The sequence below is a fragment of the Endocarpon pusillum genome (assembly GCF_000464535.1).
Source record: "Endocarpon pusillum Z07020 unplaced genomic scaffold scaffold2538, whole genome shotgun sequence".
Lineage (NCBI taxonomy): Eukaryota > Fungi > Ascomycota > Eurotiomycetes > Verrucariales > Verrucariaceae > Endocarpon > Endocarpon pusillum.
The window spans coordinates 251,628-274,628 of NW_006916203.1; the positions used below are offsets into that span (position 1 = coordinate 251,628).

Sequence of the window (23,001 nt, forward strand, 5' to 3'; positions counted from 1 at the left end):
AGCTACGCGGGTGTGTGTGTTCAGGGTTTAGATCTTGAGCCTCCGTCATGCTTTACCGAGGATGAGAGCTCCTGATAGAAAGGAGACTCCCGTGGAAGCCAACAATTCATGTCATATCTCTCCACTTGAAATTTATACACTGAAACCCTTTTTTTCGTCCCCTTGTTATTACCACCCTCTCGTTTCCGAGTTCCCCCCCCCGTTTCCAGCAGTCAGGTGGAGGCACACGCGTATAGTTCTGGTGCAGTCAACGTGTAACTCAGTGCATGCGTTTCAAACTTTCCTACGCCTTCTAATTTGCTAGTACTTGTGCTGTAAGGCGATAGCCATCCATCCAAGATGATTTCGTTATACGAGATATTGTTTCCGAAGCCTTCCTCGACCTTGATTTAGGTCCCTCTCATCGACAGATCAAGATGAAGAGAAATACCGTACGCTAATGGACTAGATACGGACATGTCGAAGAAGTGATTTAATATTTCCCCCTCTACTAAGATATATCATACATGAGTGAAACTACTCTTTAACCATGGCTTGCAATTCTCATGCAATGGCTCGACCATATCCTTGACTAACGCCTTTCGAAATTCAAAATCATTCCAGCTAGGACTGCAGAATCCGCCACCGAAGAAGCACTTAATACACTGTACCACTGCAAGCCGATACTGTGGGAGCAAGGGGTTTGTCGTGTCATCAAGCCAGATCCACGCCAGCCGGAGCTTGCCCCAATAATCGGCCGGAACGAGTGTTCCGGGGAATTGATCCTCGATCGTTTTCTCATGCCAGAGCTCAAGCAGCATGACACCGAGTTCAAGGAGTGCCTCCTTGGGTTGCGGGTGCTTCGCTGAACTATAGGACTGGGAAGAAAACTTGCAGGAGATTAACGGTTTGGTGAAGTCAATGTCCATGGCCGATACGCTTTCGCCATTTCCTCCTGGTGTCTTCATAAATTGAATGGTTTCTTTCGACCAGCTGTCGTACAGCCATGGTGTTTCGTACAGTTGTAGCAGACCAATCGCAAGTGTCAACGCCAACATCATTCGATCCCTCAACGCAATCCTCCTATGATGACCTCCCTGAATCGAGAGGAACTCTTGCAAGGAACACACGTCGAATTTTCTAGCAGCAGAAGGTGAGAGGCATTGGTGGTGGTCACAATGAATATTTGTCTGAGAGGCAATGTACAGGTGCAGCATCTTGTTGGCAGTAATTGCGTAGTGTAAGGAGGAGCATAAGCAATCCACCTTTCGAGAAGTAGGCGGAAGAGCTTTAGCATTTGAAGTGACTATGACCGTAACCTTTGAACGCGAGCTAGACTTAGTTGATTTCTGTGTCACGTTGGTTGCCGATGGGTTGAGGTGAGGGTCTTCGAGCATCTCGACCTTACTCTCAAGCCAAAGTATATCATCCTGGGGCCGATCGCATCGAAAACAAACCTCGAACACTGGTTCCTTGGTCATGGATTGATTTGCTTTGAGAGTAGCACGAGTGAGAGCTGGAGGCCTTCGGTCAAGGCTCAGCTTGACTTCATGGAATTTGTGAAACTTGCAGGTCCATCCGCTGGCAATCGCCGAGTACAGCCTCACAGCATTGTCCCTGGTTGTCGCAAGGGTCGATGCAAATTTGGTGGCTGTACGTGAAATAGACTCTTCAGTCGCATCTCGATTGGCCGCCACCGCAGCAGAAAGTCGTTCGAGAACAGAAATAGATCGGTCAAGCTCCTGGATGCTCTTATCAACATCCGTGCGACCCAGAGTCAAGTTGAAGCGCGCTTTCAGATTGAAGCTGTTGCCTGCTGAAGGTTCATTGGCTTGGACGAAAGCACTCAGACTTCCAGGCTTCGACTGCAGCACAGCTTAGCGACCGAGGGTACAGTTTTAGGCCGGCGAAAAAAACGTACCAGTTGTCCTGCCGGTAGGAAGCCCTCGATATGAGCAGCGATATTGCGGAAAACCTCCTCACAAGTTACTACCGCATGTTTGTAAAGCTCGTTCGTCTCTATGCCAAGGTAGGCATCAACCCTTTCCTTTAAATCGTCGTTGTTGCGGAGTAGCTCGAACAACTCTTGCGGGTCTTCCGGTATATCATCGACGTCACTTACAACCCTGATTAACAACGATCGCACGTTCTCCGTTAACAATGTTTTCTGAAGATGCAAAGCATGGATGAGCTTTTCCACATGCTTTCTCCGACGAAAGAAGACGGAAGTGCGGCTGAGACCATTTTTGTACAGATCGAGCGCCGGGACAAGTAGTGGTATCACTGCAAGAACAACGCTAGCAATCTCAAGGCCCGACATCGTCATTCAACATCAAAAGATATGTACAACTGGCAGCAAATCTTACAGCATGGTGTCAGCGGAAGACGGAGTTCTCCGACCACCGCAACTGTTCGCCACGCGCTATTACTCAGAAACGCATACACTCACAAAATGCTGCAGTTAGCATTGCAACGCTGGTTTATGATCTCCTTCTAGGTGATTCTATAGCTTGCCTCTTCCATGCGTATATATAGCGGTCATCCTGCTCCTCAGGAGTTGAGAGAGCAACTCAATCAATTCAATTGAACCCTCTCTCTCTTGATACTGCTTATCTAATCAGTATCTCCGTACGCTATTTGCTACAGCCTCTAACACATGGATATCAAAAGTTTACATGGTGAGAAGAAACGTGACAAGAGTTTTGAGCTTCGAGACATGCCCCCCAATTTGCTAATGAAGCACGAACTAAGGCTTTTAGTCTATTACAAGCGGCGCGAAAGCCTGAAGACCCTGCCTACCTATTACGTAGACAGCGCTACGAGTGGTATTTTGGCGTTGAGTGGGCGTCAGAACAGTGACGGCGAGGTGCTATTGATGATAGTGGGTGGGAGTTGCTTGATTTCTCTACCTCACTACTGTCCGCGTGTGGAGAAGGCGTTGGACACTATTTCACCCAGCTCTAGCCATATCCTAGCAAAGACGGGCACCACGTCCCCTGCACACTCCGTTGCAGTCTTTCCGTAGTAGAGACCACCAAGGACGTCGTGATATGTTCAGCGCGGGGAAGATGTTATGTGCCTGTCAATATACATGAAGTAGACCATAGCATCGTCTGTTACCTTTGGTCAAGTAGCAATCGACAAACTTGCACATCTCTTCCATTCTTAACCTATTATCAGTCTTCTGGTAGTCCACTCAAAAGTGATCAAATGTGTATGAAAATTACCCATTGTGCCAAGACCAGAATTACAAGGACAAGTTCTGGTCTCGGCACACCTGTGTGGGCAGAAAATAAATGTCAGCAGAGTCAAGTTCGTCAGCAAGCCAACCTTATAACACAACAGAATGTGTCCAATGCATGGTGATCTACGTTACTGGCACGGACCCGAGGCGCGCAGTGAGTAGATGAATTCCTTTCCTCTCAGCCTCACAATGTTGTGCATATTTAAGCTGGATGTGCGGAATCTCGCTTGTGTCTAACCAGCTTGAAGCGAAGTAATTTTCAGCGGAGTAGCGAGAGCAAGGTACTCCATCTAAAATCGTCACAGAATGACGTACTCTGTGCGCTCAATCAATAGACAAGACGAAACTACCACAGTATCTCTGGCGACGCTATCTAGCAACGCTCTGCAACTATTCGCAAACCTAGCCATCATTGCGCCCAATGATGCGGAAGCCCAAATCAACCCAACAGCGCTCAACATTGAGCAACAACACGAGAGACTAGTACTATGGGTGGCCAACCTTGGAGCCACGCACCTCGGTCATAGTTCGTTAGAGTACCGTCTTCGAGAAGCTGATCTGGTGCGTAATGCCATTTGGACCTTCCTAAATGACTTGTGCAATTCACTCCTTGAATGTGAGACTTCCGCTATCATGTTTGGCTGGCAATTCTTGACCTTACCAATAGGCAGAGAGTTTCTGCTCTGTGGTGATCTGAGCGCCATGGACGACGTTTACGCGTCTAGGCACAACGAAGGAGCTTACAACTACCCCGATCAATCTATGACTGCTATCCAACAGAGCATGTTAGAGGCCGATTATGGTTCCGAAACCACCGGTTCTGCGGAGCAAGAGTTCAACTTGATTCTTGAAAGCATAGCTGAAACAATTAACTGTCTTTATAGAATTGCTACACGTATCAGAAACCCTGCGACCAGAATCCTGACTAAGAAAGTCCTCGGTTTTAAAATGATGGATCGTGAAAGTGGGGTTGATTTGGAGGGGGAGTACGCCTCGCTTGATCGAGAGCACTTGCGGGAGGTGTTCAAAGATTATCGATCTGCTGACATATTGGATCGCTTTGGGGAGCAGGAAATATCACCTCAAAATTTAGATTCTGCTCGAAGAGAACCATTGGAGTTCCTTGCTCATCGTCTTGCACAGGCCAATACTCTTCGACGAAAACAGTTCGCATACTGGAGCCGACACCGAAAGAAGCTCGACGCTGCGTCCGAAGCCACCGCACAGGGAATACATGTTCAACAGGTGCAACCGCAACAAGCTTCTCAAACCGTTTTCAGTACCACGCGCTCATTTGAAGAAGATCGTTCTGTAGTTCCTTCTCTACCGACTACCGCAACTACTTTAGATCCAGCCAAAATTGACCTGGGAGACACAAAGTCCGTAGTCACCATCTCGGATTATGGAGGATCAATTTTCAGCTCTTCTTCGACGAGGAGAGAAGTTATACAAATACCGAACCCTCCGTCGAAGTTAAAGGGCCAACGCTATTTTGAATGTCCATACTGCTTGACCCTGTGCTCCGGAGCATACCTGGAAAGGAGGTCTTGGAGGCAAGTTTGATATTTACCCAACTTTTACCGCAAAAATAACACATTCGTAAAGGTCCCATGTGCTAAGAGATTTGCGTCCGTACGTCTGCACCTATCAGGACTGTTCAGAAGCGACACAACTCTTTGAAACGAGGCAAGATTGGATTGCCCATGAAGATTCGTGTCATCGACGAATCTGGCGCTGCCTTGAACATCCTGAAACCACCTTCCCGACAGTGGCCACGTACAAGCATCATATAAGAGAGCTTCATGTGCCAAACTGCACAGAATTGGAGTCCATAGAGCTTCTGCGAGCAGGGGAGTCTGTGCCTGAGATTGCTGATCGACCCTGTCCAATCTGTCTATGTAATATTTCAGATGCCGCCACGTTACAACAACATATAGCAGCCCATCTGATGCGGATTGCGCTCTTTTCCCTGCCGCGCTCGACCGGTGCTGACGACGATGTAGAATCTGGAACCAGTTGGTCTGGGAGAGCAAACGGGCATCACTCGGATTCTTCTCAAGAGATAAGCAATAGCTCGATTTCTTCAACCCAATCCAGGGAGGATGATATGAGATCATTTAACAATGAGCAGTGGGGACATGGTAATGCCTTGTCCCAAAATGCTTTGAGACATCTGGAGATGATAATGTCAGACCAAGGATCCAATACAAAGGTCGGACAATACCTGTCGCATCTAGGTGACTCCGACTTTGAGAATCAATGGTTGAATCAAGATCTTTCACCACCTCGCCAGACGACTAGACTGGACGATGATGTGGCATCTGCAGTGAAATATGAAGCCAGTTCAAGGCCTCATAATAGTGACCGGCTTGCAAAGGAGTTGGCTGACGATCGCAACTCCCGGGGCGATTGGGATTCGGCGGATCTTAATGACTTGACTCCTGAATTGGACAAGTTAAAGGCAAAATGGGAGGAAAGAGATGAGATTAGACGTAAATCCGGATTCCAGCAGCGGTACTCAAATATCGAACTTAGCCGAGAGTCCCTTCCTTTAGAAGCATTAATGTTGTCAGGAGATGCACCTCCTGATTCGGCCAAACCCTCTGTTACTCCTCCGCAAAATAGGGGGAAACGGACATCCAGCGAAAATTTCCAAGCTCCCGAATCACCACATGAGTCAGAAATTTGTTTTCTATGCAAAGGTTGTGGATATGTAAGTACTCTTCTGTATATATGCCTCAATTTAAAGGCTAACAAATCCCCAATAGATTCTTGAGGAAGGAAAGGCTTTTGTACTTGGTACGTATCTATCTTTGTAAAATTCCCGCAACCAGCGCTAAGGATTTTGCAGCGGGCAATAGATGGCACTTGGAGTGCTTCAGATGTCGCATGTGCAACAGGCTTTTCGACCACGATCCAAATTTGATATTACTGGGTGGTGGGAATTTGATCTGTAACAATTGCACCTACTCATGCTCCAACTGTGGGAACATGATCGAGGACTTTGGCATTCTCGCAGGTAATCAAGCGTTCTGTGGAAAATGCTCCACATGTCGCAATTGCAAACGCAAGATTGAAGACCTCAGATACTCCAGGACAGCACAAGGCTTATTTTGTAGGCCGTGCCATGAATCATTAAGGGCTCGGCAATGGGAAGAAAAGGATGGCCGTGGGCAACGACAGCAGGACATCAACATCAAGCAGCCCTCCAAGTCGGTCGATACCGACGTGGGCCAGCAAGATCCTGCAGCCCATACTAAGGGTACACCAATGCGCTATAAGTATTACGTCTTTACGAAAAAAGAGGATTGGAGGGTGGCAGATAAGGTCGAGATCATTGCGCCGCAAGAGGAGTTAGAGCGAAAAGTCGCCGAGGGCAGGAAGACCAATTCGGTGCTAGAAGCTATGAAGAACATGAGCGCCGACCGTCGAGCTCAGATTAGTCGACTTCTAACTGAAAAGAATCTTGCCAACGAGCATGGTGATGCTGTGAGTGGCAATGCGTTCTTATCAACTCTCCCAACCCAAGGGACTGGATGTTAAATGGTAAAACAATCCGGGAGCATCTGAAAATGGACGTCATCATCGCTCAGCATATACTACCTGACAAGAGAGAAGGGCTAAGTTATTCGTCGGAAAGAGGTCAGACATCAACGAACCCCTGAAGCCTGAGGGAAAGTCCATATGGATTCGGCCGTTATCAGGATATAAGGACTCGGATGTAAAGCCACCCATACCAAGCACAACCAGGGCGGACCAGAGAAGTTTGCGAGCATCGCGGGTTATAAGAGCCGTTAGCGGCATGGGAAGGATGACTCCCACCGTGGACGTGAACGAGTTGTGACCTTGGCTGGCGTCGATAGTTTTGTTTCCGGTCAACGAGCTAGACAGCGGCGTCTGGAAGTACCAATCTCAGTAGCTTTCGTCAGTACCATCACTAGAATAGAGATAATTGACGGTTGGGGCACCTTGACGAGGAATGGAGTTACGAGAATGGAGAGACCAAGGAAGAATTGTCTATCTCCGCTGGCGAGCACAGGGTCATTTGGAAATTCCAAGCCAGTGCACGCGTGGCCGTGTTTTCTTTAGTGTGAGTGAGGTAGAAAGGCGTGCATAAGTAGTGAAGGAACTGTAAGCGTACGTTTATGGCAGCTCAACTCACCGCAGTGACACTAGCTGGGTAATTGATGACGTCCGGATATTGCCTTGTGACTTGAGGCTAAGATGGTCCAGAAAAGAAATAGAGTTCGATGCTGCCTCCAGTTGCACGCCAGGATGTTCTCAGGGCTCATCAAAAACTCCTGGCCGTGAGCATTTTATCGGAAGATCTCATGTGAATGTAGGTGCAGGAGGCATTGGACGAAGTCTCATTGCTCGTCACAAGTGTTGGTGAACCATCTGAGTGTCCTTCAAACCAGCGGGTCTCAAAAGCAAAGGTATGTCAACCATCCAATTTACGGTTGATAGGATCTCCAACTTATCATTTTGCACCGTTGAGGTGAAATTGGTTCCAAGTCCAGAACCGCAAATTATCTCTTCAAGGCGTATACGTGGTGATTGCTTGCTTCGATATAACAAGTCAAGGAACTGATTTGGAAATCAATATCGTTCCCTTAGACGAGAGGATCACATCTCAGTTTGAATTCGGCGTTACCTCGAAGGAGAAATTAGGATCCTTAGGTCCTGAGAAGATCAACATATTCGGTGACAGGATATAGTGGCTTTCATTGACGTGTCGGAGTACGACAGGCTGACCTAAATATGCAATCTTTCATCCCTTTGGTACTCGACTGTAAAGCTCAAAACATCCATGTCAGCGCCATAGATATCACAAGCAGGCCCACCTAGAATGAGATCTGCGGTCAAGCCCAGTATCCTGACATTGCACGTTGCTGGCCTGATATCTTGCGCACAGTGCTTGGGCATAAACAGCTTGAGGGTCTTGAATATTTGGTAGCAAGTTCTCGCCAACGTCAACACTGGCGAGCACTGTGAAAATAGGCCTGAAGCTGACAGTAGGGTTTGCTCCTCCTGCTGCAGCTGACGACTGAGCGCTCACATTAGCGGCGCAAGGAGGAGCACAGATTGCAGCCACTTCAGACCGCCGAGCACCATGTTAAAAAGAGCTCAAACAGTGGACGGAAAGATAACGTAGGCAAGAGAAGAGGAACAAGAGAAAATGAAATGGTGCAAGGTCTACTCGGAATCTCCAGTAGACCTTGAGGTAGGAAGCGACAGCAAGTCTATAGAAATCTCACGCCTCGAACCTGCCAAAGCTTCCACACACGAGAGCAATGAGCCAATACAAGCTCTACTCGCTGTGTAACATCCAAGCTTCCCACCTACCTTGCAAGCTTGGTACTCTTCATGACGCACGAATACTACTTACTTGGGGAGCCTCGCCAGCTAACCCTTCTAGGACGAATGATCAATAGGACATCTATGCGAGGATTGCAACGCGAGGCGGTGTGACGACGTGATCGGAGAGAGCTGTACGGTTCCGGCGAGCAGGGATTGTTTGCAGGCTGAGGCAGGTCTTGACAATTTGGCCTTGCTGATGAGCAAGCTGTAGTAGGAAAAGGAAGGTCGGAAAGTGCCACGTTGCAGGAAAATGTGCAAGTACCAGGGATGGGTGATGCTTGATGATGGGGTTTGTACCTGAATATCCAGGATGCCACGGAGAAAGGCTTCCTCATCAGGCATTCAACAAGGGAGATAGCTGTCTAAATGAGGTTCCAGATGTTTGCACTGCCTGGGCTGGGGAAGGATATCGCCGGGAATGCAGCTGCAGTAGATGGAATACAACCGCAATTTGCTGCATCATACCAATTATCGTTCTATGTATGTACCTAAGCGGTTTGTCTTGATTTGTCCAGGTATCCTAACCTCATCGTCTACTGCTGCTGTCCCTTTACTTCTGCTTGTGAGCTTGTCTCAATCCCTGGCCAAGCTCTTCATGCAACCCATCATCATCAACAATACATATAAGAACAAGAAGCGAAGGGTATGCAGGGATAAGCCGACCTCAACAACAGGTCCATCTAGCCGCCACAAACAAATAATTACAATTGACGATTTTGGCTCGACTCTGCGTTCGCGCTGTTGCAATGGGAATCTGTCCCAGTCAGAAGTTGAAAAGAACCCAGCGCCCACCATCCCCCATGCTCCGTGCAATAAACCATCGCAGAATGCCGTCTACCGGCGACAACAAGTCCTCTAGCGCATCCCTTCACTGGTAAGTCTCAGGCTTCACCTTCCGTCGTCGGAAATAATCCATCACCTTGCGGGCCGGGCCAGAGCTACCCTCATGCCGACTCGGTCCCTGGTCGTAGGAATTGTTGAAGTTGCGGTTGTTCTTTTGTAGCACTCCCTTACCTTGACGGTTTTGCTGCGTTGAAGGTCGGGAAACGTCTTGGCTGTTGAAACCTTCTGGATAGAGAGGACGTGTTGGGTTAGTGCTGCTTCCGTACTGCTGTAAATAAGCTCCACCTGATCCAGTATAGACTCCCGTACCGCCATACGCATCAGTTGGGACTTGCGGGGGTGCCGACTGGTATTGTGGTGGTCTCGAGAAATTGGTTCGAGGAGGTCGAGGCTGGTCTTGCTGACCATCCTGCCCAACAGGTTGGGTCTGAGTCCGAGTCCGAGACGGCTCTTGTTCTAGAGGGTATTGGCCTGACGGTCTTGGAGCTTGACTCGTGGAAGGACGCCCTTGAGTACTACTAGTTGGTGGCTGTGGGAAATCTCCCACTTCTGGGGCCGGAGACTCAGATTCAGTGTCTTCTTCCTTACTTCCACCCATCAAACCTCGAAAGGAGAAGGTAGCTGGTATCAGGGATGAAAGTCTTTTGGGTTTCTCGTCTAGTTGCTGTTGGGATTCGAGGTCCATGCTCTTCTTCTTGCCCATCACGAACGAGAAGGAGCGTTTCGAATCGGTTGAAGTGCGTTGCGGGTTCTCGATGGGATATGGCTCTTTCATACTGGTTGGCGGATACTTTCTCTCCTTTTTCCACTTCTCTGCTTGTTGCTTCCCAGACTTGACCGAGCTACTTCTACCAAACAACCTTTCACCTAGACCACTCAAAGTGCTTGATCTCCTGTGATGGGTTTTAGTCGGGGGAGTTTGCACTTGCGGTGGTGTATCATTGTTCCGGACGGGCACGGGAACACGGCTGATCGACTGACTGGGGCCATGTTGTGGTATGGGAGCAGAGATGTTGTATCCTCTTCCATTCGTCGGCTGGGTCACTTTACCGTGTGCGTTTGCAGCCTCCACGGTTGGAGCAACAGGCTGTCCATAAGAGCCTCTGGTGGGAAGACGCGGATCAGACCGAGCAGAGGCTGATGTAACTGGTGCATTGCCTGTACTGGGTCGACTGGCTTGAGTCTTGGTCATGGGAGGCTGTGACGTTGCGACGCTGAACGCGCCTGCGGTGTCAGATACCGACCGAGGCACATCTCTTGCTGGCCGTGTAGGAGGAGGCATTCTCTGTTGACCATTGCTGGGCGGGATCATGGGGTAATCTGCGACTTTCGTGGCTTCGTTCGCAACAGATGGTTCCTGAGGCAAAGGCTTTGATCGGGTAGGTAGCTGGGTTGCAGCGCCAGCAGGTCCCTGACTGCCACTTCTCGCACGCGTAGCTGGAGATGTGGCAGGTGCTTCACCGCGGGTAGTATGTGATTGAGGTTCAACATATTCTGGCTGGATGGTGTGTCGATTCACACTGCCCCTTTGTGCGCTCGATTCTGCCTCGTCGACCCGGGCAAGATTGGCTTGCTGGTTCAAAGCTCCAACAGGGGATGGTGTGCTTGGGTTTGTTGTTTTTGTCGGTTCGCGGACCGAGGCACTCCGCGCTAATGCTTGCATTTCTTCTTGGTTTTCTGAAACTATGTTAGCGAGCAAATATGGAGTGTTTGAGCTAAGTTTGACATACCAGATGGAACAGTACTGTTTGCAATGTCTGCAATGTTGGTAGTACTACTTGTGATATGAGAAACAACATGGTGATATTCGCTCAGCCAGCTATGCCTCGCCACCTCGAACAAGTCGGCACGCTTTCGAGGGTCTGGAACAAGAATCCTCCGTAAAAGGTCTCTTGCGTGAGGAGTGACATATTCTGGAAATGTAAGCGCAGTCGTGGTAATGTACTTGTATAGAAGGTTGATGTTATCGCCTTCTGGGTTCGCCGGATCATCATCAAATGGCAGATACCCTGCGAGCATGGCGTACTATCATGGGTCAGCAGTTTGAAACCATCGCGGAGCGATAGTCTTACCAGGATCACACCACAACTCCACACATCGACCTTACGCCCAGTGTAGAGCGAATCACTGACCACCAACTCAGGAGCAGCATAACATGGACTTCCACAACTTGTCTGCATCAGGTCTCCTTTTCTCATCCCTCTCTCGTCTTGGCGGTCCAGCCGATACTTCTTCACAAACTCGCGATTGCTGAGATTGTACACAATTTCGTCTGATAGCTCATCGGCAGGGTTAAAAGTATTGGCAAAGCCAAAGTCGCTGATGATAATGTTGCGGTTGCGGTCCAGTAGCAAGTTTTCCAATTTCAGATCTCGATGGACAATCCCCTTTTTGTGCAGGTAACCAATCCCCGAGACGAGCTGCGCAAACAGTCTTCTGGCAGCTGGATCCTTGAGATAGCGGTGATTCAAAATGTAGTCGAAAAGTTCACCTCCCGAGGCATACTCCAGGATGATGCCAATGTGTCGATCAGTTTCCACCATCTCATGCAATCGCACAATGTTCGGATGCGACAGCTCGCGCAGAATGGATATTTCTCGGTAGATCTTGGGAAGGCGGCTAGGGTTCGTGGCGACACTTTCACGACGGATGAGCTTGATAGCAACCTGAACGCTACCATCTTTCTTCCAACCAAGCTTGACCTTGCCAAACTCTCCTTCACCAAGCGTCTGACCTAGCATATATTCTCCAAATTGCACATCTTTTCGTCTCGTCGACTGTTTTGAATAATCCTGCCTTCTTCGCCCACCATCATCCATACCCTCACTTCCCATCGAGGCCATGCCAGATCCAGCGGTGTTATCCGTTGCCACTGGTGCAGGGCGAGCCTCAGCCATTCTGTCTTCCACGCGTGCAATATCAACTACCGGATTCGAAACCACTACCCTGTTGATGATCTCGCTATTCTCTCGCGTAAGAGATGCTGGAGGAGCAACTGCTACCATACCACCCTCAGATCGAGCCTGTCCAGAAATGTGCGAATGCTTCGCTTGTTCTCTTGTGCTTGTTGCAGTCTGAGGGCCATCGGGTGTTGTTGGTCCTCTTCGCCGACCATGCGAGGCTGAGGTAGTAGTGCTTGAACTCATATCTCGAGCATCATTGGCCATCTGAGAATTCTGACCAGGACTTCGTCCCTCATAAAGACGTGCGTCGTTTGCAGTCTGCCTTGATTGTCTTGCCGTTGCCGCTCTTGTCTCGAGTGGCGCTGTGGACGGAGCGGCTACGGCAGGTGAGCTTGGCTGCTGAGAAGATGATCTGGGTGGGGGTACGGGCGGTCCATCGTATTGATCAGAGGCCGTTGGATGATGGCGACTGCTCGTTTGCGCGCCTCCATACGTTGTATTGCCAGGAGAGACATAAGCATTCGTGGAGGGCGACGAGTAAGGCTGCGATAACGGCGAGGCCACCTGACTATCGAAGGCACTCTGCCGATCTTGCCGTCGTGGTGATTGGCTGGTGCCAGATGCTGAGGGGTTCTGGTTCGTATAGTAAGGATCTCGGCTTTGCGGCGACTGCTGGGCATACTGTCGAGCGGCTACGCCAGGAGAATATGAAGACGGCGGTGCTTGCATGCGCTGAGAATTGGACTGCGCAGCTGCAGAAGACATTTCCACATGAACTGCCAGTTGCAGAGGGAAATTGTGTAGCAGCTCTGCTGCCTTGCGATTTCCTTCTTGAGCTTATGCAGGTGGAAAGACGGCGGAGTATCTGTCTGGAAGGTCGCGGATGACTCTCACAATGCTACCAGTGGCTTGCAGCGGTGTCTTTTGTGGGCCAGGTCTTCACAGCACCTCCACTGCTTGCTGACCGGTCTTGCTCTGGATGTTGCCAATCTATCTAGCTCTTCAGTATGCTTAACCGTGTCTCCCAGATTCCTCAGAGTATGTAGAAGAGCTGCGTTTCGTTTGCATCAGGGAAGAGTGCTGGAATTGTAGTCGGTGGTTGTATCAAATGTCAATCGCAACTTTGCCAAGAGCAAGCACAGCAGCAAAGGAGCGTTGGGTATGCTATTGACACAGTCGGCGATGCCCTCTTTGCTAGATGGACATCACACTCTTAAGCGCGTTGAGAAATGTAGACAGCTCTTCCGAGTATCTGCGGTGTGGTAGAAGCAGAAAACACTCCTCAGCTAAGGCCCACGCTGCACGATTAAATGAGGGAAATTCAGGGGCCAGGCCTCATCATCCACGGGGAGAGAATGACATCGCTGCGAGAGGGGGCAATCGGAGAGTGAGGAAAGCCCTATGATGGCGGCACGAAGGGAGCGGCGGGGAAATTCGGTTGCATGTACTCCGTTGAGGGTGAGAAAAGAATACCTGGACAGCAAGCAGTGTTGATCAGCATCACACTAACTACTGCGTTGGAGGTGGTGAGAGACAGACCGATGAGGCTGGTAAGAAACACTACTAACTGATTAACTAGCGATTAGAGCTAGCCGGTGCTTAGGATGCACTGGATGTGCTGGCTTTGCTAGGCAGGATTAGGGCGGGACGAGCTGACTATTGTGCCGATCAGAATAGCGGCAGATAAAGGTTACTAAGTGCAAAGCCCCAGGCATCAGGACTGCCTTCAGGTACCTCCGGACCGGAGGACTGCCTTCAGGGACTGCCTTCAGGTACTCCGTACTCTCGTATATTCCAATTCTCTCCATTCAACCCGGGAATATCACAACAACTGAGGCGTGATCATGGGAAGCAGTTACCACCAGCCATGTCCGCGGCTTGATGATACAAAAGGCCTCTCTTCAGTTTCATATCTGTTCATGCAGTTGTCTTCGAAGCCTCTCATCCACCACCAAGATAAGGGTACCAAACCAATCACCTATTAGCACCTTCTAGTTATAGCATCCCACAGGATATTTCAGATCTTAGGCCGCTCTCTTCTAAACCAGTCCAGAACTCAAAAGTAAAAGGTTGCCGGCTCGACGGGTAGTATAGTCAAAACGAGATCCTGGTCTGTAACAAGAACGAGAACGTTCCAAATCTAAAGGCGACATCCCACCTCCTGCTCTCTCCGCCGTAGTTACTATCTCCCGCACATCAGCTGCTCGTAGTAACTGTGATGACGGTGAGCAAAGTGCAGAATATTAATCAATCAGCAGTGAATTGCTGGGGTCCCTTTCAGCAAGCCCTGACTGCATCCAGTCATTCGTTGCTTCTACATTGCATCTTGTACCCATGTATATCGCTCAAATTTCGTGTCCTCAGGAGCCACTTTCTCTTCTTCTCGCTACGATGGCGCTGAGCCTGCATGCATCTATGCAAGACTTCGCACATGTTATCCCCGAATGACTAAATGGCCACCGATGTCTCTGAATTTTCACGTCAAGCTTTCCAGTGTGGCCGAGGGCGCACCGACTATCGTGTAGGTTTTGTGGAAGATGTTCAGCTGTTTGTGTACCACTACATCGTCTCATCTGGCAAACTATCATGCTCACCACTACTTCCCAAAACTAAGAGCTCTTCATGCAGCTGTCAGAAAGAGAACAATTTCTCAGATTCGCAGCACGAGTCATCTATCTTGGGCGCTCAGGTCCTAGGACTAGTTAGGCAGAGTCATGCCCAGGGTCAAAGACACCATGATCCTAGTCGTGGCAAATCTCCCGGCGTTTCAGACGCATCTCATGCCTGCAGGTAAATAAATCTTCACTCCCACTGCATGCAGAAAGCGTATTACAAAGATCCTCTGTATTCATATTCATTCGTAATCATGCCCAGACAAAGGTTTTCATCTGTGTACCTATTGGCAACCCCAGACTCATGATCCGCATGCTCAGTGTTTCTCCGGAGCATATTGACCATACAGACCCTCTCCAACCCCAGAGGTGTATGTGGGGGGCGCCGGATTCGTTCCAAATGTGCCGAATCCGACAGGCTCTGTTCCGGGCCTTCCTGACGAAGAGCCGCCATAGAGGTTCTGGCTGTTCCCGGTGTGCTTCATGTCTGAAGGATAGCCGCCCTGACTCTGAGGTCCAGCTGCTTGAGGGGCGACACCTCCATCACCAGCACCGACGACCAAATGTTGACCATTTTGCATCTTGCCAACGACCATACCCTTGGCCACAGATTTGATGACCGCTTTCCGTGACACACCTGCTGCATCAATGTAGACTAGACCAACATTTCGGACGCCTCCACCAATATCGGATGCTACCGACCTAGCTTCATCACCATATCGATGACCCACCACTGTTGTGGCAGCGGAGGATCCTGACTGTAGAAGCTGACGACCGGCTTGATCAATACCATCAGCAATGGTAGAGAATGCAATCATGCTCTTGTTCAGGATACCCGGCTTGTAAGAGCTGGCTGGGTTGCCATCCTTGTCATATCCTACCTTCTTACTTCCCTTTCCAGCAAGACCTGCTCCAATATTCTGGGCGTAGCGACTGACTTGACCCACTGTTTTGGCACTCAGCCCTACAGCGCCCTGCGAGAAATTGTTGATCTTGCGAATTCGAGCATGTGTGGCAGGTGTAAACGTCATTGGTTTAGGGCTAGGCTTGGTCTTCTTTTGGAAATTGTCGGCCCCAGAGTTGAGTGCGTTTGCAAGATAAGTAGAACCAGTTACAATGAGTCTGGAGGCCGTCGCCGAAGTTTGAACAATTGTCGACTTTTGGTAAGCAGGGTGTCGGGACAGTTGTAGGTATTCATCCGATACATTGTTGACCTGGATGTTGTTGCCTTGACCCTCTGCAGGGAGATGAATTTCCACAGGGTCTACCAAAAAGTTCTTAGCGAGATCGTTTACTCGGGGCAGTGCTGTGTAAAATACGTACTCTTTGAACCGGGGCGAATTGTGGACGATTCAACAACATTAAACCCTTCCTGAAGCTCTCCAACAACACTTCCGTTCTCCTCATCCACGATGACTATTTGCCCCGGACGCGCCTTCGAGTCCCCTGTCCCAGCATGACCTTGACCAGGAGCATAGTGCGCTGGGTTGTAGTGCTCGTGCCCTTTGGGAGGTGAAGCACGTTCGAGGAAGGCAGTGCACTGAGCAAGTATTGTTTCAAAGGTGTCAACATCTTCCTGTGTTACTTTTCCAGGTGAGTTAGGCCGGCCAATTGGAGGAAATTCGATCCGTGTCAACGCCCCTCTATCGCTCGAGTGCATTGGGATAATGTAGCTGCTGGGAGGCTGATGGAAGACTTGTGTAGTAGCCGGTAGAGGTAGGTCGAGCTCGGGTGGTAGGTGCAAGTGAAGATAGAAATCCTCCTCGGGCGCAGCACTGGTCGGCTCTGTGCTAGAAAGATCTGTGAAAGGGGAGGAGGTGGGGACCATCAACAGAGACAGCGTCTGCGGACCAGATGGGTTGAGAGGTTGCTCCTCGCCATCTTGTATGTGATATGCTTTGATGCCGTTGATGCTGTACAGAACTTGCGGCTCCGAATGACCAGAAGACATGACTGTTGCTTGTAGGTGTGCAGTGGACGTGTACGATCGCAATCGACTGCCTTCACAAACTTGAAAGTTGTTTACGAAAGCTTGGCTGCTGACGTAGGTCAAGGGTTGATATCATGAGCAGACCAGCCTTACGTAGTATGCGTAGGATAGAAAGCACGGACAAAGATAACAGTGTCTGCTTTGAAAGAGAGCAATACTGAAGAAATACTTGGGGTAATTTGGGGGGTCTCTATTCAGTACTTAATGCAGCATTCAGGCGCTGAAGGCCTTCTGGGCAGCGTTTACTCCCCAAGTTCAATTGCAGCGTGGTAACGCCAGGTGCATGCTGCGCCACATGCTGCGCCACATGGTTTGCAAGCCACAGCCCCTGGATGAAAACGAAGTACGGAGTACACACAGAGATTGTTGACGCCTTTTCAGCCTGTAAATTGTGGTTTAGCCCAGAAAAGCTTTCGATGGAACATCATCTGTACTAACCCGAAATGTACTGAGTTTCCTGACTGGTTTCCCATAACATTTAATACCATAGCAGCTTGTATAAAACTAGATATCTTTGGCGGTGACTCTCTTGGTCTGTGAAAACATCACGCTTTGACCAGGATTCACCAGACTTAGGTAGAAACTGCCCTACTCCTTCATCAGCTTGCCTTTCTCTGCTCCAGTCACGACACGACACCTCTTCTACTTGAGAGCAAAATCGAGATCATGCGTATCCAGTAGCCTTCTTCTGGAGTGGCCGAAGACAGTCACTGGGCGGCTGCCAGACGCCATGAATTGCTGGTGTTGTTGAGCAGGGCTTGCTGCTGCCTATGGTTCCGTTGATCACTGAAGAGAGCGCAAAGCAGTTCCCATCCCGAGCTCAACAGCGCACATCAAAGTAAGAATGACCAAGGCTCGGCGTATTGTGAACTCAGCCTTTAGACGAGTAAGCTCTAGGCCTTCATTGCCATAAATCCAGTGTGCTTACTTATCGCTACTCCAAGAGCAAACTCTCCCCACTCGACATCTCTATATAATTAATGTTGTCCGTGGGCAATATTGTTACCGCGTCATTCCTTACTTGGGCTTTCACAGCATCTTGCAAGGTGTACGCCTTTCTTCGCAGAAATGGAGTAAGTAGACCACCTCCAATCTTGGCCTCGTCTGTCAACGAATATGTCAATGCTAGGACCTTCATTCCTTTTGGGGACTGACAGACCATGAGTTCCGGCACAGTATTTCGCCTTCAGAAGATGTTGGCATTTCAGAGCATTGATGGCACCCAAGTTCAGCTGTTTTGTAAATAAAATGGATATATCATGCAGCCCATGTAACATGGCGAGCGTCTGAATTGGCGGTGTAGCCGTTGGTATGGAGACAAGATCAGGAGGCTGGATGCCATGTGGTGAATAAATGATAGCTTCAGCTCCATAAAGGTGTAAAGACCTGGTGTCTCGAGCAAAAATGGCGACAGCGGAATGGAAGTATAGTGCGTCTGACTCGGTCACCAGTCGAGCGATTCCTATCCATGGTGGCAACGGTGGTTTAGATGTTTGTCGCCAGTCTGAACCTTTGCCGAAAGGGAAAATATCCAAAACCTGCTTGAAATGGCCCCAGGACCTGATGAGCTTGGCAGCCTTCGTTGTCGCAAAGCAAGGTACAGAGGTATCGATCTCTTCTAGAGTTTTCCGGTGACAATGATCTGTAAATTCGTGCGAACAGATCACAGCGTCTATATAACTGCCAGCGTCAGGCCCAGCGGTATCATGGTCCTCTGAGCTCTCCCTTGTGCTTCTTTCCAACGCATGAAGCTCAAGTTCTTCTCTTTCGTGGAGAACGTCATTCAGTTCCTCGATGGTTTGCACACTGCTCTGAATTCTATGCCATTGTGTGCTGAACCACCCCGCTACGTCACTTTGCGGACCTACTAGCCACGGGTCCAGAAGAATGTTGAAACGACACCGCCGAGGCGGGCAGATGGCGTCCTCGGGATATGGAAGAGACAGTAGCCACGTCGTATCAGCATTAATATGAGAGAGAATAGGCCTGCGCGCTGTAAGAGCTGCTGTAATAGAGCTCTCCAGCTCACGCTGTAATTGCAACGAAGGATGTGACATGATCCTAGACGTCGTGCTTCCAATAAGAATGTCAGAGATGTCTATCAACTAAGTTGTTTTTCCCCCTCGTCTAACCTAGAGGGTTCTGCAGGCCGGCGGCTCAACAATGACGCTGCCCAGTACAGGGTCGGTATCAATGACGGATGCACACTCCTGGCTCTTTGCCACAATGCTTCAAGCTGCACAGCCACGTGCCCCTCGGAAGTTCAAGCCGGAGATAGAGGTCGTAAAGGCAGAGAGTCTGAGGAACTACTCAACCGTGACCTTGGTATGTGGAGAGAGTTCTAGAGCATGTGTTGTCTTAGTGAAGGAACTTTGTATAACATTATGTGCAGAATCTCCTGGGCCACCAAGGCACACAGCAAGTTGCTGCTTGCGCTTGTCCTAGAAACCATTCACATTTCACTCCTCCAGCAGAAGTAGAGTAGCAACGATGGAGGAAGAATTGAAGACTAGAGTCATTATTCATCATCCATATGCAATGTGCATCATCAACATGCAATGCTGCTATCAATACGTAGTAGAACTGTCGTCCGTTCTTAAGCAAGCATTAACCCAGTTTCTTCCAAGATTATTACCACAAACTCCACGATCCCATTCCTCGGATCATTGACCGTCTAACTTCTTAGAGGGCTAAGACTTGTTACCCTAAAGGTTACTTGAAACGCGCGTCGCGGTCTTGGTAGGCAGTGTGGACGCCGTTAGAACAAGCTAGGCATCGTCACAACCCAAGAGTTCGTTTGCTGGGGGATTGTGCTTCTAAGCCGTTTCCTTACAGCCACGCCCCACGCTGTATCTTATCTTACAGCCCTAGGAATTCTGGCCTCCAATATCCATCTTCCACCACCCTGCTGTCTGACAGCTTCATCCGCTCATCTCTCCTTCAGATCTTCCAGGATCTCGCATACCTCGATGAACGACTCTGACTCTACTGATCCCTCATTATCAACTCGCATTCGATCTTGGTTCCGGACCAAGCCGCATGTTAGTCCTACACCACCTCCGAGTGATCCCGCCTCTACCTCGACCCTGAACCATTCATCCATCCAGGGCGAGCATGGCTTCACAGAATCTACAACCACGGCAGTGCCTGGCAGTCAAATCATTGAGGAAGGGAAAGATGGTCAACCCACCTCCCAATCCACACTTGCAGACGACAGAAGCCCAGGATTGCCTCCACCAGCTCCACCCCCTACCTCGGAGAAAGCAGAAGGAGAAGTATCTCCCACATCTTCCGCCGTAAGCTCCAAGGAAAAATTGCCTATGCGCAAAAGATTTTACAATGACTGCAAACGTATAATCTTCTGTAGCTGGATCAACTGGCTACTGATATTCGTCCCTGTTGGCATTATTGTCGGTGTAGTAGAAAGAGCACAAGGAGAAAGTAGCGCTATCAGTCCTACTGTCGTATTCGCCATGAATGCAATAGCAATCATTCCTCTGGCATCTTTGTTGGCCTTCGCAACTGAAAGCGTGGCTACCAAGATGGGAGACACAATTGGCGCGTTGCTTAACGTTACCTTTGGAAATGCCGTGGAGCTCATCGTCTTTATCATTGCTCTCGTTGCCAACGAGATCCAAATTGTTCAAGCGGCTGCGCTTGGTTCGATTTTGTCGAACCTGCTCCTAATCCTGGGCATGTGCTTCCTCTTTGGAGGGCTCCGTTTCCGGGAACAGGTAAGTCACAGCTCGTCTCCACCGCTATAGCTAATCGCTCACTGTTCTCTCCAGCTCTACAATCCCGCCGTATCTCAGATGAGCGCTTGTCTGCTCAGCTTGAGTGTGGTCAGCCTGCTCCTTCCAGTAAGCGGCCCTTGCCCCCGTTTAGAGAATCATTTCCCCTTATTTGCTGTTTGAGATTGCCGAAGAGCTGACGGTAGTCTCAGACAGCGTTTCATGCGTCATTCAGCAATAGCGACATTGCTGATAGAGTAGTGCTCAAAGTGAGTCGAGGAACCAGTGTGGTAAGATCTGCCATCTTTCACAAAACATCATAAGACTAACTTCCAAGCAGGTTCTCCTTTGCGTCTATGTTTTGTACCTCCTGTTTCAGCTGAAATCTCACGCCTACATGTATGAGAGCACGCCTCAACACCTGATCGACGAGGAATCTCATCCTGGTGTGCTGGCAGAAATGTTAAATGCTTCCAGTTCGTCAGACGACTCGAGCTCTTCGAGCGATATAGATTCGGATGGCAGTTCGGGTTCTCATACTACAGCCAAGCGCATCAAGCGTGCGCTACGCCGAAAGCGTCGCAAGTCCAGTGTCAGCTCCAGAGATGCCCCATCAGTGCCTTCTACCTATCACGTCTCGTCTCCTTTGAGCAATGTCTTTGAAAATGTGACCCCTGGAACGCGTTCACCTCAACAGCTCTCACCCAAACCATCGCACAGCTTCGAGGCAGTGATGAGCGGTGATGAAGGAGACATCGATCGAGAAAGCAGGAGAGCACGTCGCACGTCTACAGGAATTAACTCAAGAGATTTTGGCATAGACCAAAATAACTCTGTAGAGGAAGTGATCGAGAAAGTCAGGAAGCACAAAAAGAAGTTCAGAAAATCGAAGAAGTCGAAACCCCAAGCCAAGGCTCACGAAGTTACTGAAGAGAAAACCCTTGACGAGAAATCTACCCAAGGAGCTCAAGCCAAGGATAAAATGCCAGCACAAGCTTCGGCCTCGCTGCCGCAGGTTGCCTTCGTCAACGAGGTCCAGGACATGCCTGACACGAGTCTCAAAAGACCATTTCACTTCCGTGATCTTTCTCGAGCTGCAATCCCACGAGCTTTGTCGCCAGCTATATTTTCCCAGTCATCTACAAGCCAAACTCCCTCGGCACCGGGTCTGTTAGGACTACCCAAGGCTGGCCCAAACATCCGTCGAACCACCTCTATGCCAGAGATGGGCCACACTACGCCATCGCCAATCATCGCTCCCTTGTCTGTTCAGCCGTTACCCCATCTGATGCCAAGCAACCAGCAGATTACGGTCATCATCGATCCAGAAGACTCACATGGCCAACAGCAACTCTCGCGGACGTCGGCTGTACTACTTCTTCTTGTCGCCACTGCTCTCGTGGCAGTCTGCGCCGAACTCCTCGTCAACAGCATCGACTACCTCGTACAAGAAACTGGAGTTAGCCAAGCCTTCATCGGTCTCATCATCCTACCTATTGTTGGAAATGCGGCCGAACACGTCACCGCCGTGACTGTCGCCTCAAAAAACAAAATGGACCTTGCCATTGGCGTCGCCTTGGGCAGTAGTATTCAGATTGCTATTTTTGTCACTCCTCTGATCGTGCTGCTGGGTTGGTGCCTCCAGAGGGATATGAGTCTCTACTTTAGTCTCTTCGAGACGATCAGTCTGTTCGCTAGTGCGTTTATTGTCAACTATCTGATGATCGATGGGAGGAGCAATTATCTGGAGGGTGCGTTACTGATTGCGGCGTACGTTATCATCGCGGTGGCCGCTTTCTTTTACCCAAGCTGTGAGAATCTGAGTGAGGCGGGAGGGTTGGCGGAGGGGGCTTGTCGTTAGCAGGAACAAGCTTAAGGAGGCCGTTGGAAGGAGGGTAGAAGCAGAGTCAGCAGAGCTTGCGGATCAAGCTATGGAGGGGTTTGGGGAGACCAGCGTCTAAGGATGACAGAGAAACGGAAAGGATGCTTACGGATCAAATCATAACCACTCTTTCTCACGATACGATGAATACGATGAACCTCGCATAGGAGAGAGGGATGGGAATTATCAAAAGCTCCAGTTGAGCTGGCCAAAGGCCACACTATTGCTACCCACTTACAGCATTTGCTGCTCAGAGTCGCTCATACAATGCGACCAAATAGTCTTATGCTCATCTTTCCCTTTTTTTCCTCACTTCCGTGTCATCAAGAGCTGCATCTCATGTTATCCGGCATATCCACCCACGTGATTTTAATACTCATCAATTCCACAACGCCCAAGCGGTCTACTTATGACCTTGACTATTCCTACTGCAACGTTTTTGGGGGTTGTTTCTCC

At 49.5% G+C, this 23,001-nt stretch overlaps 5 protein-coding genes across 5 annotated transcripts; 2 read left to right on the forward strand and 3 right to left on the reverse strand.

Moving 5' to 3' along the window:
- Positions 1 to 500: 500 nt before the first annotated feature.
- EPUS_02863 (uncharacterized protein) lies at positions 501 to 2,299 on the reverse strand (the record flags this gene model as incomplete). Its single annotated transcript, XM_007803622.1, has 2 exons — positions 501 to 1,844; positions 1,901 to 2,299. 2 exons carry the CDS (start codon positions 2,297 to 2,299, stop codon positions 501 to 503), a joined length of 1,743 nt encoding a protein of 580 aa, XP_007801813.1.
- A 1,230-nt stretch (positions 2,300 to 3,529) lies between these two features.
- EPUS_02864 (uncharacterized protein) lies at positions 3,530 to 6,766 on the forward strand (the record flags this gene model as incomplete). Its single annotated transcript, XM_007803623.1, has 4 exons — positions 3,530 to 4,602; positions 5,321 to 5,936; positions 5,992 to 6,022; positions 6,075 to 6,766. The coding sequence occupies 4 exons, from the start codon at positions 3,530 to 3,532 to the stop codon at positions 6,764 to 6,766; spliced, it is 2,412 nt and encodes an 803-aa protein (XP_007801814.1).
- Positions 6,767 to 9,452: 2,686 nt separating this feature from the next.
- EPUS_02865 (uncharacterized protein) lies at positions 9,453 to 13,095 on the reverse strand (the record flags this gene model as incomplete). The annotated part of the gene is made up of 3 exons (XM_007803624.1): positions 9,453 to 11,104; positions 11,158 to 11,452; positions 11,500 to 13,095. 3 exons carry the CDS (start codon positions 13,093 to 13,095, stop codon positions 9,453 to 9,455), a joined length of 3,543 nt encoding a protein of 1,180 aa, XP_007801815.1.
- A 2,164-nt stretch (positions 13,096 to 15,259) lies between these two features.
- Positions 15,260 to 16,893, reverse strand: EPUS_02866 (uncharacterized protein; the record flags this gene model as incomplete). The annotated part of the gene is made up of 2 exons (XM_007803625.1): positions 15,260 to 16,206; positions 16,266 to 16,893. The coding sequence occupies 2 exons, from the start codon at positions 16,891 to 16,893 to the stop codon at positions 15,260 to 15,262; spliced, it is 1,575 nt and encodes a 524-aa protein (XP_007801816.1).
- Positions 16,894 to 19,901: 3,008 nt separating this feature from the next.
- On the forward strand, positions 19,902 to 22,524 carry EPUS_02867 (uncharacterized protein; the record flags this gene model as incomplete). Its single annotated transcript, XM_007803626.1, has 4 exons — positions 19,902 to 20,666; positions 20,721 to 20,792; positions 20,876 to 20,932; positions 21,004 to 22,524. 4 exons carry the CDS (start codon positions 19,902 to 19,904, stop codon positions 22,522 to 22,524), a joined length of 2,415 nt encoding a protein of 804 aa, XP_007801817.1.
- Between the last annotated feature and the right edge of the window lie 477 nt (positions 22,525 to 23,001).